The sequence below is a fragment of the Cervus canadensis genome, chromosome 18 (assembly GCF_019320065.1).
Source record: "Cervus canadensis isolate Bull #8, Minnesota chromosome 18, ASM1932006v1, whole genome shotgun sequence".
NCBI lineage: Eukaryota > Metazoa > Chordata > Mammalia > Artiodactyla > Cervidae > Cervus > Cervus canadensis.
Window position 1 is genome coordinate 24,579,308 of NC_057403.1, and position 15,930 is coordinate 24,595,237.

At 49.1% G+C, this 15,930-nt stretch overlaps 1 protein-coding gene and 1 long non-coding RNA gene across 6 annotated transcripts in view; one reads left to right on the forward strand and one right to left on the reverse strand.

Annotated features, from left to right (window-relative positions):
• The window catches only part of RYR1 (ryanodine receptor 1), a 125,377-nt gene that overhangs the window by 33,727 nt on the left and 75,720 nt on the right, over nt 1-15,930 (reverse strand). For 3 of the 5 annotated variants that reach the window (XM_043435392.1, XM_043435391.1, XM_043435390.1), the window contains 14 exons: nt 15,439-15,551; nt 15,163-15,259; nt 14,825-14,931; nt 12,704-12,755; nt 12,497-12,565; nt 10,829-10,928; nt 10,403-10,482; nt 10,241-10,317; nt 9,225-9,298; nt 8,576-8,593; nt 7,394-7,474; nt 3,234-3,322; nt 3,011-3,139; nt 2,821-2,925 (listed from right to left, as the gene is read on the reverse strand). In XM_043435392.1, coding sequence (XP_043291327.1) covers nt 2,821-2,925; nt 3,011-3,139; nt 3,234-3,322; nt 7,394-7,474; nt 8,576-8,593; nt 9,225-9,298; nt 10,241-10,317; nt 10,403-10,482; nt 10,829-10,928; nt 12,497-12,565; nt 12,704-12,755; nt 14,825-14,931; nt 15,163-15,259; nt 15,439-15,551 — 1,191 coding nt within the window. The remainder of the gene's footprint in view (nt 1-2,820; nt 2,926-3,010; nt 3,140-3,233; nt 3,323-7,393; nt 7,475-8,575; nt 8,594-9,224; nt 9,299-10,240; nt 10,318-10,402; nt 10,483-10,828; nt 10,929-12,496; nt 12,566-12,703; nt 12,756-14,824; nt 14,932-15,162; nt 15,260-15,438; nt 15,552-15,930) is intronic. The other 2 variants (XM_043435394.1, XM_043435393.1) reach the window with 1 other exon arrangement.
• On the forward strand, nt 13-1,317 carry LOC122420336. The gene is made up of 2 exons (XR_006263262.1): nt 13-985; nt 1,018-1,317. It is a non-coding gene; the product is annotated as an uncharacterized LOC122420336 (long non-coding RNA).

Below are 15,930 nucleotides of genomic sequence, written 5' to 3' on the forward strand. Positions count from 1 at the left end.
AGGGACCCCACATCCCAGCTATGTGAGGGTTCTTTTTGGCAGAGATGCTTCCCCCAACCTCCAGCTGCTTCCATCCACCCAGCAGGGCCTAAGACCACTTTTCTTCCCCCATCTTACCTCCGAGGGGACCCGAGTCCAGACATGTTCCTCAGAAGCAGGGCAAAGGGCAGAGAGACAAGATTGTGGGGGTGGGGTCGACACTTTGGGGGGATGTGTAGTGGCAAGGGCTGATTGACAAAGAGGGCTTGGAGGAGTATGGGGCTGAGAGCAGATGCTTGGGACCAAGAGAGACAGAGACGGACAGGAGCAAATACTGGGGACACGGACACAGACCGGGGAAGGGATGAGCGTTCAGCCCTGCACCTGGCCTCTGGGGGGAGGTTGACCCATGTTTGTTGAATCAATGTGTGATGAAAAAAGTGAGACTCTGGGTTCAGGAAGAAGGCTGCAGGACACAGCTACGGGCTCTCTGGTAAGCCTTTTGGGAAGAATGTGGGGACACTTTGCTTCTCCTGTCATGGCGTCTCATGGAGGGCCCACAGAAGTCTCCAACATGATCGAAGTTCTGCCTCATGTTCCCTATTTGTATGAGGCTGAACTACATAAAATTGCCAATATTCAGGCATGTCTCGCCAACAAAGTGGCAATTTCATATGGTTCTACCGAATAAAATGGAAGAAGGGTAAGGGTACCAGGTACATGGGATGTAAGGCTCCTCCTTGTTAGTTGTAAGGCTTGATGTAAGGTCACCTCATGCTAGTTCTTGAGTTGCTAATTCTAATCCTAAAGTGCGTGCATGCATGCTAAATTGCTTAAGTTGTGTCTGACTCTGTGCAACCCTTTGGACCGTAGCCGCCAGGCTCCTCTGTCCATGGGATTCTCCAGGCAAGAATACTGGAGTGTGTTGCCATTTCCTTCTCCAGGCGATCTTGCTGACCCAGGGATCAAACCCACATCTCTTATGTCTACTTTCATTGGCAGGCAGGTTCTTTTTTTTTTTTTTTTTTTGGCAGGCAGGTTCTTTACCACTAGTGCCACCTGGGAAAAAGCCCTCTAATCTTAACACTTTCCCATGATTCCAAAGCTCTGCATTCTGACTCAAAGATTCCAACATTCCAGGATCTCAGATCCTGGTGAGTGCCTGTGGTGTGTGCCTGCTCAAGGCACAGCTACTTAATTGATTCAACAATCCTGCTCTCAGAGAATATAGGACTAAACCCACCTTCCTGGTTCTAGGGGTGGGTATTGGACCAGGTCTGGCCAATCAGAGCTTTCTTTTCCCTGACCAGGGTGATTGGTTCAGGAATGGGCATGTGACCCTATAGTCCAATAAGAGAGTACGGGCAAGTCTTCTTGGAGCTAAAGAGGGGTTCTTTTCTCTCTGAAGCTGTTAGAGGGGCTCAGGAAGCCCGGGACACCACTCTTTCCAGTCCCTGGGAAGTGCCTGCTTGATAATGAAGCCAGAGAGGAGACAGACATTTCTACTAACAGCATTCTGTGAAGTAGCTCAGTCGTGTCTGACTCTTTGCGACCCCATGGACTGTAGCCTACCAGGATCCTCAGTCCATGGGACTTTCCAGGCAAGAATACTGGAGTAGGTTGCCATTTCCTTCTCCAGAGGATCTTCCCAACCCAGGGATCGAACCCGGGTCTCCTGCATTGTAGGCAGACGCTTTACCGTCTCAGCTAGACCCTGGATATGATCGGATCTGTGATGTGAGCTGATAAATTTTTTTTTTTTTGGTAAGCCACCACTTTGCATTGGATTTCTAACTTTTGCAATTTAACTTAGGCTATGGCTAATGAATTAATTCTGTAAGATTTGGAAATCTCCACAAAGATACCAGTATTCTCCAGAATTTTAAGATTACAACAGCTTGACTTCAACTCACTCACACCGAGAAACTGCGTAGTTAAATTCAACTCCTTTCAAAAGGTCAGATGACACCAGACAGGGTTTCTGCCAGCCCCTGTGGCGCCTTTGAGTAAATTAGAAAAAAGCTTCCCTTCCTCAAGACTCTTCCTGTTGGGAAATTATACAGAATATTGCCACCTGCTGGAAAACTACTGGAATAAACACATCGATGTATTTACGTAGGATATCTAGGTTCTGGATGGTGCCCTTTCAGATGCTGGGCCCTCCTGCAGCGCATTTGGCAGCCTTGAAATATGTTTATCAGACAGAAGTAGAGCAAACGGACAAGGTGTTTGTGAGACGTTGACAAGACTGCAAAGGGGTGGGGGTGGTGGGGCAAAGGGAGCACGAAGATGCTAGAGATGCGGCTCGACAGGGGCCTTACATCATGGATGCCCTGGATAGGAGTCATCTGCCGCAAGCAGAATAAAGAAGCAAAACACTCCTTCAGCCTCAGGCCCAGATCTAGAAGCCAACCCTTTTCCTATCCCCCATCAATCAATTTCGCACCCCAGGGTTCCCGGCGGGTTCCAGACTGGCTGCATCTTTCTTCTGGACCGGCTTTCTGCATGACCCCGCCTCCTCCCCTCCACCTTCTATCGGCTGATTATCCATCCGATTGGTGTGAACACCAGCCAACCATAGAGGAGTTCTGGGCCAGAGGGGGCGGGACCCAAACGCAGACCAATGAAACTATAGATGGATAACCAGCCGATTGGCGGTGGAGGGGAGGAGGCGGGGTCATGCAGGAAGCCAATCCAGAAGGAAGATGGGACTCGCCCGGGACCCGTAGGGAACCCGCTGGGACCCCTGGGGTGGGAAACTGACTGAGGGAGCAAAAGTTGTAAACGTGCCAGTTAGGGGATGTCCGGAGGCAGTAGGGTGAAGAACAGAGGGGCCCGAACCTGAGCGAGCTTCATCATCATGTGGGCAAACACGTGCAGGAATCCCACCACGGCGTCCCAGAGGCGGCTGTGCGCTAGACTCTGCTGGTTCCCGGTGCAGGGGCCCTGGGGGGCAAAGGTTCTACGTGAGCACCAGGTAGGGCGAGTGAGGCGAGACTGACCCCGCCTCGCCCCAGAGAGCGAACCCTACCTGGATGTACTCGGTGAGGCTGTTGAACACCTGTTTAGCCACCGACATTGCCTTGGAAAAGTTCCTCTTGCCTTGCTCCTCAATGACATCCTTGCCGGAGTAGTACCAGTAGAAGTCGCTGATGGACTCCTGGCGGATAGACGCAGTGTGAGCGGCTGCTGGGGCCAGCTATGGCCCAACAGTCCCCGGCCCAGGTCACACCTGGACGGCCTCACAGCCTCACCTGCAGCCGCAGGAGGTAGTCCACAGTACAGATGATGATGTTAATAGTGGTTGTATTCCCTGTCTGTGTCCGTAGGTAATTTTGGAAATCTAGGGAGATGAAAAGCATTCATTCACTGAGCTCGAGGAGATGGACACGTGCTAGAGGATATGGACAGTGGGTCCTTTATTGCAATAAATATTTATTGAGTAAATATATATGCAATAAATGTTTATATATGCAATAAATATATATTATATATATATAAATATATATATATATGCAATAAATATTTATTGAGTGCCTGTTGTATGTCAGAAGGCATATAATCATTCATTTCTTTAATAACTCTTTATCAGTAACTACTATGTGTTAGAGGAAGATGGAGGATCATTTATCCATTTTGTGTAATCAGTATTTATTGTGGGCCTACTATGTGCCAGATGTAGTGGAAGATCAATCATTTATTCATTCCCCCCCCCCCCAAATATTTACTGAGCATCTACAATACAGCAGGGGGAAATGGGGATTCAACCTTTAGTCATTCACAAGTTTTTTTCACTGAATGCCTACTATGTGCTGGAGAGATGGAAGATTGGTTATTCATTCATTTCTCAAAAAAGTTTTATTGCACACCTACTGAGAACCAGAGGAGATAAGCATCTGTCATTTATTTGTTCATTCAGTCAATATCTATTTATTGAGCACATATTATATGCTATGATAGATGATGATTGGTCACTTATACTTTAGTACTATAAATTTACTGAGCATTTACTCTGTGCCAGGCACTGTTCAGGGCTTCCCGGGTGGCGCTAGTGGCAAAGAACCCGTTTGCAATGCAGGAAACACAGGAGACTCAAGTTTGATCCCTGAGTTGGGAAGATCCCCTGGAGGAGGGCAGGGCAACCTACTCCAGTATCCTTGCATGGAGAATCCCCTGGACAGAGGAGCCTGGCAGGTTACAGTCCATAGGGTTGCAAAGAGTTAGGCATGATAGGAGTGACTTAGTGCATATGCAGGCCCTGTTCAAGGCCCTGGGGATACAGGAGTAAAAGAAAACAAAGTCTCTGCCCTTGTGAAGTTTCTATTGTCATGTAGTAATTTTTCAGTCTTTTCTAACTGCAACCCACAGTAGGAAATACAGTACACATTTATATTGAGGCCCAGGAGGGGTGTCTAATCTGACATTACATCCACATATACCTGAACCAGTAGTTTCACATACCCTTACTATGTGCCATGTGTGTATGCATGCTGTCACTTCAGTCATGTCTGATTCCTTGTGACCCAATGGACTGAAGCCCACCAGGCTCCTCTGTCCATGGAATTCTCCAGGCAAGAATAGTGGAGTGGGTTGCCGTGCCCTCCTTCAGGGGATCTTCCCAACCCAGGGATCAAACTCGAGTCTCCTGTGTTTCCTGCATTGCAAATGGGTTCTTTACCACTAGCACCACCTTGGAACCCCAGTATGTGCCCTGCATTATGCTATTTTGTGTCCTGTACTAGTTAACTAGAAAGAATTCTGATCTCAATGCACTAAATGTATATTCCTAACCTCCCAACCTTGATTGCATATTAGAGCCACCTGGAGAATTTTAAAACTCCCAGTGCTCATACCTCATCCCAGACCAATTAAATTAGAATATCTGGGGTGAAAACTTGGCATTAGTGTCTTGCAAAGCTCCCCAGGCATACCAACCTGCAATTAGAAATGAGAACCTCGGTGATAAACTTGATTCACGACCATCTAGTGAGTGGGTTCCCACTATTTGAAAAACGTTCTATGGCAGAGCTTATAATTTGAGCTGAGTGATGGCTACTTGGGGGCTTATTAAACCACTCTCCCTTCTTCAGTGTGTGGTTGAGAAGTTCTGGAATAATAATTATGATGATCAGGGTTGTGATGGAGGAAGCTCAGGGGGTTGGAGGAACCCAGAGGAGCTGCCTGACCCAGACTGGGTGGTCAGGGAGGGCTTCGTGGAGGAGAGGACCTCTGAGCTATGACCTGAAAGATGAGTAGGAATTGGCTGCTCAAATTCCTCACTGTGTGACCTCTCTGTGCGGCAGACTGTGCCTTGGTTTTCCCATATGTAACGTGGTAGTCACAATAGACCTACTTTATCGAGCTGTCCTGAGATTTTAATATGTTAGTATATATCATGAATTTGGAACACTGCTCTGTTTTAAATTTAGAACAGGTATGTAAGTGCTCAATAAACAACAGCTTGTGGAATCTTAGTTCCCAGACCAGGGATGGAACCTGCACCCCCTGCATTGGAAGGATGGAGTCTTAACCACTGAATCACCAGAGAAGTCCCAACAACAGCGGTTCTTAAAGGGCCTTAAGGAGAGTGCTGAGGTTAATAGTTGTGCTTTGGAGCAGTGGTTCTCAAAGCACCAGTCCAGACTAGCAGGGTCAGCATCTCCCAGAAACCTGTCAGAAATGCAAATTCCTGGGCTCCATCCCAGAACTACTAAATCAAAAAACTTGGGATGGGGTCCAAAAGTCTATTTTAACAAGGCCTCCAGCTGATTCCTAGGCACACTTGAGTCTGAGAACAACTTCTATAGATCCATTTGCCAAATGACCAGTTCATCAGATTATCAAGATAATGAACACAAACTTCAGTTAAACCCTTTTGATGTTATAGCAATGTGTTGCCCAGGATGGCTTCAATAGCCCCTTGGAATTTTTTTCTCCTGAAGTTTTGCTTCTACCTGACTTCCCTCTAAACACTTCACAATCATTATTTCAGTTCTGAATGTCCTTTTGCCTGGTTTCATGTGATAGATGAAAAGTATACTCAGACATTCAAGATTTTATAAGCAAATTGATAGGCTTTCCCATCAACCTGTTTCCTAATTCCTTTCTCTGTGTTCATTTAAATCAGACCATAAGCCTAAATGGTTAGCTACAACTCCCTGGCTTTTGTCTGCTCTGAATGGCACTGAACACTCAAGACATGCAAAGCCTCTAAGATTTGAAAGATATTTCAAATATTTATTCGACTAGACTGGTTTATGAATCCACAAATTTGGGCAGAAGGCTGGATTGCAGATTTGGTGGGAGAAAGAAATTTCCCCAAAAGAACATACTTATTTCCAAAAAGTCACAGACCCAGGGACGAAAATTCATTTTAAATCCCAAAGACTGATTCCACCCTCATTAAAGAAAGAAAACCTTAGTAAACTGGCACTAAGGTATGTAATAGCACTTGGAGGAAAACTAGCTGTGGACAAAAGAGCTTATGATAATGCAAGCAATGGATCATGCTTTATCTTTTGTTGAAAAGAGTGAAAAAGATGTTTACTAGTTACCTTAAAGAATACTAGCCAAGTGGGGTGCAGGTTCTGTGGAAGTTAGGTTTAGAATCACTCCCATTCTTGTCATGAAGGTTAATTTCTGGGCAGTCTGTGGTTTCTTATCACCTGCTAAGTGTCATAACCACAGCCTCCAGACTGTACACGTTTGTCATAGGAAACTGCATTGGGTGGGATGTTTGCTGTTCAAAATTTCAACTGTTCCTTTAATGTTGTACACTGTGTACCACATGAGGTGTCACTTTCTCACCAGTGATGTATTTCATTAACTTGCTGTGTCATCCTTCATCTGGTTATATTGTCTGAACCAGAACAAAAGTTGTGGAAACTCAAACTTGTTTAAGTTAGGCAAGAGAATGCGGGACTTCCTCCTGGCAAAGTATTTTATAAGCAAAATTAATAGGTGGTTCTATCTCTATAAGAGATTCATTTAGAAATGCCAGGCAATTTTTCCCTTTGCAGACCCAGAGTAAAGGAAATCCACCGCATTTACTGAACTTTGGCAGCTGCGGCAAAATGCCTGTGGGAAAATGGCATGTGGCGAACTGCTCATGTGTGAAAATTGATTTTTGGCCAAATTGGGTTTTGGCAGATTGCTTTGGGGGAATTGGACTGGGTTAGAGGAGGTGAAAGTGAAACAAAGCCGCTGTATTCCTGAAATTCAAGGGAGATTTAGGAAGGTGGGCAGACAGGGCTTCACAATGGCTGAAAGTAAAGAATGAGTCGAGGTCACGGCCTGGAAGGGTGGTGAGGTCATCACTGATCAGGGGAGAATGGGGCTGGGGGTTAATTCGGGCAACCCTTCCAGACCCACCCCAGACCTTGGCCGCCTCTCCATCTCACCCTCCTCTCCTCACCATTATTGTGACCCTCGCAGAGCAGCTGCAGGAATCGGAACAGGTCCTGGGTGAATTCATCATCTGCCATGACCTTCTCTCCTGGGTGGGAGGGTTGGCGGGGCATGGTGCAGAAGAAGTCAGATGCGCCAGGCCACCAGAAAGTGTGCACACGGCCCATGCACACTGCACACACATGCACAGGGCGCCGGTGTGCAGGGAGCAGCAGCCACCATTTAAAGACACTATGAGGGCCATGGGAATCCATGACGCCAGCGGTCCCAACCTCAGAGTCCAGGACATCAGCAGAAGGAGACTGAGGGGCCCTGAGTCATGAAGCTGCGGCCTCAAGTGTCTCTCTACAGTATCAGTGTCTCCTTGATGTCACCACTTGTGTGACATCCAAGAGTGTCTGTCGACCTAGAAGAGGTTTGGGCTGCTGATACCTCCTTCAGCCCCCCTCCAGGACTGCGGGGTGGGGAGCGGTTAATGGGTTATGGGGGTTGAAGTCACTTTCACGCAAAGGCTCTGTGCAAGGGAGAAATGAGCGGGAGATGCGGTCGAAAGCCAGTTGGCTCAGATGTCTTAAAAAACAGCCAATCCAGGAGAAGCAGAGGGGGAGGCGTGTAAACATGGACCAATCAGAATGGGCACCTAAAAGGAGCCAATCACTGTGGACTATAGGGGCGGGATGAGCGAGGGGAAGGCTAGATAGTGAATGTTCGGGCCAATCAGAGCAGGCGCAGAGGAGGCACGCACACCAATCAGAGTGGATGCTTGGGGGCAACCAATCCAGTTGGTGGATGGGAACAGCAGACTTGATCAATCTGGGGTCGCGGGCGCAGAGAGCCGGGTATGTGGGAGTGGGGTTCACCCCACCTCGGGACTGTGAATCTGGGTCTGGAAGTCCAACAACATCCAGCTGGAAAAGGATCTTTGCCATCTTCTCTTGCTTCTATTTTATACATGGGGAAACAAGCTTACGTAAAGTAAGCGATTTGGTCATAGTCCCATGTGTTGTTAGTGGCTAATCTGGGACCCAACTCTTGGTCTCTGGAGCCCTGATCTCAAGATTTCCGGCCGGCATGGTACCTCCCTCCCCTGGATGTCCCAGATCCTCAGCCACCAGGGTGGAGGGGGGCGGTTGGGGGTTAGAAGGGCGGGGTGGCAGCAGCATAGCAAGGAATGGGCTCCGGGAATTACCGTTCTGGCGGTTGATGACTGAGGCAGCCACAGGATGGGAGGAAGAAGCAGAAGAAAAAGAAGGAGAAAGAAAGACAGAAGGAGACAGAGAGACAGGAAAAAAAAACACACAGTGATATGGTCAGGATTGAAGACGTAGAGAGAGAAACAACCCATAGAGAGAAAGAGCAGGAAGGAGCAAGGAGGTAAAGAAGAGAACAAGAAGAGGGTGAAAGCAGAATGGAAGAAAGAAGAGGGGAGAGAAAGAGAGATGGACAGGTGGAGATGGAGAGGCGGGAGGCAAGGATCAGGGCAGAAAGGTTAGACACGTCACAACACAGCAAAGAGGAGACTCAATTAACTCGGATTAGGGACATTAATGAGAGAACAGCAACCCGGGCTGGAGACTTGGGGCATGTGGAGGGTGGGGTCCATGTGGGGACGGGTGAGAGAACACAGGACACACCCAGGGGTGGGACCATGGGGAGGGAGACTCTGGAGGAATGGGAGCGGGGCAGGACTGGGACCACTGCAGGAGGGGGAACCCGAGGATGCTCTTGGGGAGGGAGGGTGTTTTGGGAGGAAGGAAGCTCTGGGCAATGTTGAGGGAGGGGGTAGATCCTAAAGAAAGGGGATGCCCCAGGGAGAGGGAAGCCCAAAAGGGCCTCACCAGTTCCATCCTCATTCACCATGCCCAGCCCCTCTGCCTTGTTCTGTCTCTCGAAGGCATTGAGATCCAGGACACTGAGGGAAAGAAAGGAAAGACAGTGAAGATGCGCTGAGGTCTCTGCCCTCCTTTATTCCAGAGCCTGCCAGCCCTCCCCATGATGGGGGGAGGTGGTAGAGAGAGTAAGCTGAAATCGAGAGGAAGCAGAAACTAAGAGTTGATAGAAGCTATGCAGTAGCGGCTGTGGGGTAAGGTGGGGCGAGGATGAAATATATAAAAGCTGAAATCAGAAGGAAACAGAAACCATCAATTAGCAAAAGCTTCAGAGAGGCAGCGAAAGGCAGTCAACCACAAGAGGAGAGTGAAAGCAGACAGCAGTGGAGCCACAGGAACAGGGGTCATCAGAAAGAGCCCCAAGTCCCTGCTGCCCAAGTGCCCCTTGAAGTCTCAACTACCTTCCAGCTATCTGGATCCTTAACATAACTCATTTTTAAAATCTGAGGCATTTTGCCTCCTTTATTGTACCATGTGACTCCTTATAATAAACTCCCTGTTATCTGAGCTGGCCTGAGTGGGTCTCTGTTCCTGAAACCAAGAGAACAGAACTAGAACTGGAGGTGGTACCAGGACTGGGGACTCAGCTTAATGAAAAATGTGCACTAGGGGGGCTTCCCTGGTGGCTCAGTGGGGGTGATCCAGTGGTTACTAATCTGCCTGCCAATGCAGGAGACACGGGTTGGATTCCTGATCCAGGAAGGTCCCACATGCCTTGGGGCAACTAAGTCTGTGTGCCACAACTATTGAACCCACGTGCTCCAACTACTGGAGCCCACAAGCCCTAGAGCCCCGTGCTCTGCAACATGAGAAGCCGCCACAGTAAGACGTCCGCGCATCGCCACTATAGAGTAGCCCCTGCTTGTCACAACTAGAGAAACGCTTGTGCAGCAACAAAGACCCAACACAGCCACAGATAAAGAGATACAATTATTTTTTAAAATAAGATGTGCCCTAGAGCCCACCTGCAGGTTTGCATCAGTGCCTGGATACTCTGGAAGAAGCCAACTTCCTTCTTGTCCTTCAGGTAATCCAGCATTTTCTGCAGAAGGGTGGGAGGAGTGGGGGAGTCACACAGGAACCTCCCAACCCTCTTAGCCCTCCTCCCAAGTCCCTTCACTCGTTACCTGCTGCACGTCAGCATTGCCTCCATTTAGGATGGAGATGCCCAGCTTCAGGGTGGAGGACACCATGGCGCCTGTCTCTCCTGGGGGGAACGGATTGCAGGGGGGCACGGCGGGGGGGCAAACAGTGGTCCGCTCAGTTTGGAATCAGTGTTCTCCGCCCACCAGAAAACAGCCACCCGGAGGGAAATGTCAGAGAATTGGGCAGAGGAGTATGCAAGGGTGTGTGTGCAAGGTTGATCAGAGGAGTGTGCAAGGGTGTGTGGGCAGGGGTGATCAGGATTGAAGGAATTAGTGAGAAATTGCAAAGCAAGAGGGCAAACCACATGCAGGAGAGGTGGGAGGGTGTGCCTGCTGGGTCCAGAGGGCGGGGCGGGCTGGGGACAGGACGGGTGTACTCGGGGGGAGCCAAATGCACATGGAGGGCACCTTTGCAGGCGCTGATCATCTGCAGCACCATCTCCGCGGCCCCCCGGGTGTGCAGCCGTGCCTGCTGGTACAGGAGACGCTGCTTCTCCATCTCTTTCTCCTGCAGCAGAGCCCGGCCCATGTTGCTGAGTGAATCCAGGCCCACCAGCCCAGCCTTTCCCCCTCACAGCCTTGCCCTCACCCTTGCTCTTCCTGATCCAGCCACATCCCCTGGCTCATTCCTTCAACTGTAAGCTCCTTCTGTCCCCTGGGATTTAGATCTGTGATTTGTCTCCTGCACCAAGCACAGGGCTGGGCCTGGAGTGGTTCTAACGTGGCCCCACACACCTTCAAGGAGTCAATGGATAAAATCCCAGGGATCTGTGAACACGGATGGCGGGGGGGAAGGTCTATGTTTATGTTTCCCAGCCTCTGACTGAAATGTAGCATTTCCTTCCATTATAGATGAGGTCATAAATCATAGCAATGTTAGCAGAATCTGTGGGTGTGTCAACCATCAGAATCACAGATGTTTGCATACCACATTATTTTTGAAGACATCTTAAAATGTCACTTACATTCATCACCACTTATCAATTACAGTAGCTACTGGATCCACTGTTAGTTCTTGTTATTTGGTATATTAATAAAGAGGTACAGATATTACTGTATCACAAAATTTTAAAATAATATTTTAGTAACTATTTTAATATGCTTATTTCTTCTGCTATGAATTCATTTTGTACATTTAGATACATTATTCTGAGGGACTTCGCTGGTGGTCCAGTGGTTCAGAATCCTCCTTGCAATGCAGGGGCCATGGGTTCAGTCCCTGGTCAGGGAACCAAGATCCCACATGCTGTGCAGTGACTAAGCGCAAAGGCCACAGCTGAGCCTGAGCCACAAGTAGAGAGCCTGGATGTCGCAACTACTGAGGCCCATGTGCTCTGGGGCCCAAGTGCTTCAACTACTGAGCCACAACTAGAAAGTCCATGAGTTGCAATGAAAGACCCCCACATGACCCGACAAAGATCCCTCGAGCCACAACTAACACACAATGCAGCCAAATAAATATTTTCTAAACATAAACATATGATCATAAGAAAAGATTCGCCAGATGCCAAAGGGGACCCTGAAACAAAAAAGACTGAGAAACTCGGGGAAATGCTTGCTGATCACTTTAATGAATGAAAGGATGGGCTCATTGCATTTACTACTTTCTCACTGTCTGGCCTTTGCTTATGCTGTGCCCCTATCTGGAACACCTTCCTCTTTTACTTCAACTGGCACATTTCTTTTATCCTTCTCTGCAGACATCCCTTCCTTTGAGAAGCCCTCCCTGAAGTCCTTCCCCCCAGGCTGGATCAGGAGTCTCACCAGGGTCCCCATGACCCCCTGAACTTCCCTGGCTTCCCTCACCCTGACCCCACTGCTTGTGCCTCCTTCTTCCTGCTGGGACCATTTTGCCTAGCTCCCCTCATCACCACCATGGATACTCGATGCTTTTATTGTCTGCCTGATGTAGCTGTCTCCCCAGTGGACTGGCTTAGTCACGGCTATGTACCCAACATCACCCAGCCCAGGGCTGGGCCCACAGCATTGCTCTGTGAACACACACTTGAATGAATGGGGGATGATGGAGTCAGGGTCCCCCACCCCTTTCTTCCGGGACTACTTGATCCCACCTACCTCGAAGGAAACCTCAACCTCCTCTTCTTCAGCTTCGCCATTCTCCCCTCCCTCCTCCAGGTGGCAGCTCTGGGGATGGGGCATCAGTTAGAGATGATGGTGAACAGAAAAGATACCCCAGTCCAGTCCCAGCCCTTTCAGTGGGCAGGCATTGCAGCTGGAGGGGGAAGGGAAGGGAACCTGCCCTAGATGGGGGCAGGGCCTCACCTTTGCCATGATATCAGCATACGCTATATACAAGTAATCTTCATCCAGTTTGCTGAGGAAGTAAGTGGGGAGACAGTCAGGACCCAGTATGGAGGAACACCATCTTATAAGTGCCTCCAGATTTCCTTTGGAAAGTCAGTCATCCCCATGCTCAGGCTGTGTGGTGCCAATGGGGTAGGCTCTCCACGACCAGACTGGGCATGTGATCAAGGCTGAGCCAATTGGTACCTTCTATCTGCTTGACTACAATAATAAGTAAGGGATGGTCATGTGATCCACGCTGGTCCAGTGGAATTCATTCTGGGAGTTTTGCTGAAGCTATTGATAGAAGTGCTCCTTTTCCACTGGGATTGTTGCAATGGTGTGATGGAACCCTGGAGCTCCTGGGGCTATCTTGCCACCTGAAAACTGGTTGGCTCACCTGACAACTATGATCAACCACTTCCTTGCATCTCCTCTATAATAATACTAATGATAGCAGAAGTAATGGCCAATACCCATTGAGTTTACTCTAGGTTGGTCTCTATTCTAAGTGTTTGTATATAATACCATTAATTCTCATAGTAATCCAACTAGGTAGATATAGAGTTGACCCTTGAAAAATATAGGTTTGAACTGCATGAGTCCACTTAAATGTGGGGTCTTTTCCCCTCAATAAATACTATTACAGTACTACATGATCCATGGTTGTTTGAATCCATGGATGGAGAACCATGGATATGGAGGGCCAACTATAAGGTTATACATGAATTTTTATATGAGTGAAGGGTTAGTTCCCCTTTGTTGTTTTTCAGCCACTAAGTTGTGTCCGATTCTTAAGAGACCCCATGGATCTCTTAAGCACACCAGGCTTCCCTGTCCTTCACTATCTCCTGGAGTTTGCTCAAATTCACGTCCATTGAGTTGGTGACGCTACCTAGCCATCTCATCCTTTGCTGCCCCCTTCTCCTTTTGTCTTCGATCTTTCCCATATCGTGGTCTTTTCCAATGAGTCGGCTCTTCACATCAAGTGGTCAGAGTATTGGAGCTTCAGCTTCAGCATCAGTGCCCCTAACCCCTGCATTATTCAAGGGTCAACTATATGACTAGTCCCATTATACAGATGAGGAAACTGAGGCACAAATAATTTTCTTGGCCAATGTCACAAAGTCTATACTGGAATTCAAACCTGAATAGTCTAACTCCAGAGTCACTGCTTTCCCAGAGAATAGAAAACAGAGCACTTGGCTTCTCAGTCTCCCTCACAGCTGTTGGTGGCCTGATGTCAGAATTCTAGCCAATGGGCCATGTGCATAAGCCCACCATGGAGAGCTTTCCTTGGCTAAAAAGATTTGGGTTTTCCTTAGAGGAAAGCCTTTCTCCTTCTTTCTGTCTGACATGTGGTCATGATGTCTGGAGGTTCAGCATCCATTTTGTAGCTATGAGGCAACAGCTTAGAATGGCAGGGCAGAAATCCTGATTGAGCCTGGGTCTCTGTCGGTGTCACTACGCCACTGCCCAGCCCAGGACTCTCTATCTCCAGACTTGGTGTTCCATGAGAAAACACAAAGCTCTGTGCCTCCAGTTCCTCATCCACACACACAAAGCTGATAACAATATCTATCTCATAGTGTGAAGATGAAGTGAGAGGATCTCACTGTCAAGTGTTTAACATGATACCTGACACATAAAAAGCATTTGATAAATACTGCCTGTTGTTAAGAGCAGCGCCCTTATTACTGCTATTTATTCCCAAGACTGCCATTAGCCCATATGAAGCTTTTGTCTGAATTAGAAGTGCCCTGCTCCTCACTGCCATCTGTTGGAAATGCATCACAATATACTGACCTCGCCCCTATAATATAGCATAATATACTGATTTTATGTGAACAAGACATTTTCTTCTAGAATAAGCCTAAATTGATATTGCCTGTGATGTGAACCCTTCAGAAGAGATGCCCCTGTAAAGTGCCCAGTCTGCACAGTGGTACAAGATGACTCTGCCTGTCCCAGTTAAATGACATTAAAGGATCAGCTGTGGGTGTCCCCCCTTCCCAGGACACAGAGGTTCTCTCTTGAGGAGCAAGGACTGGGATGGGGAGAGGTAGTGGGTCCCTCTTGGAAGCCCAGGAAGGGTCTCACCTCTTTTCAGTCAGGGCAGTGCGGCTGAAGTGCAGGACCAGCTGGTGCAGGGGGTCTGGCTTCTTCTCCTCCACTTCTTCCTCCTCTTCCTCTTGCTCCCCAGCTTTCTGGAGGGAGGAGTGGGGCTTTGGGTAGGGGCTTCGAGAGTCCCCACTTGTCTCCCATATAAGCCCTGCTAGCCTGTTTATTTTCTCTTCCCCCACATCCTGCACCCTCCCCTGGTTCTGCCCAAGCCAGGGGCCCCCGTTCCCACACCGTTCTGTGTGAAGGGTGATCCCTGGAGGTGGGCCCCAGCCCTACCCATCTGCCCCCACACTCCCAGGCAGGCCTCAGCTCACTGAAAGGTCATCAATCATGCGGTCCTCAAAACTGTGGTCTTCCGTCAGGATCCACGCCGCCTTGTAGCTCTCCAGAAACATATTACAGGCCCGGTGCCTTCACAGGGGAAGATGTGAGGCGTTAGCAAGATTTCCCCATGCACGTCCCTCGCACCGCCTCCCCTAACCATTCCGCAAGACCCCACTGGGTGCGTACCCCATCCTCTCGCCTCCTCACCCACCCATTCTCCAAGGCGGCTTAGGCTCCCTTGCTCCATTGGAGGCGGGGTGTCTTACGTGGGCAGGTTGTACAGGGGGGTCATGCGGAAACAGGCGACGACTGCCCTCCGGCGCTGCTTCGACAAGAGCTTGTGCCACACGGCCTTCTTGGACTTGTAAGGGTGCTCGATCTGATGGCGGGATTATGTGTCATGGCTCCAGATTCTGCCCCTGGTCTGATTCCCACTTCCAGCCCCGAGTGAAAATGTCCATCTGTGCCCAGTCCAATTTCAGGCCCGATTTACAGGGCCTAAGGGACACCCTGGCTCCGCCAATAGAGTCAAAGTTCTGACCTATTCTCGACTTGCAGACCAATTAGTTCCCTCATAGGCCCCACCCACAGACCCAGGACCGCCCCCTTAGGCCCCGCCCTAAACTCAAGACCCGCCCAAGGTCCTGCCCACAGAGTCAAGGCGTCTCCACCGGGCCTGACTCTCAGACCCAAAGTTCTGCCCCGGCGCCTTCCCTAGGCCCGAGATTGCGCGCCAGGTCTGACTCCCATATCAAAGC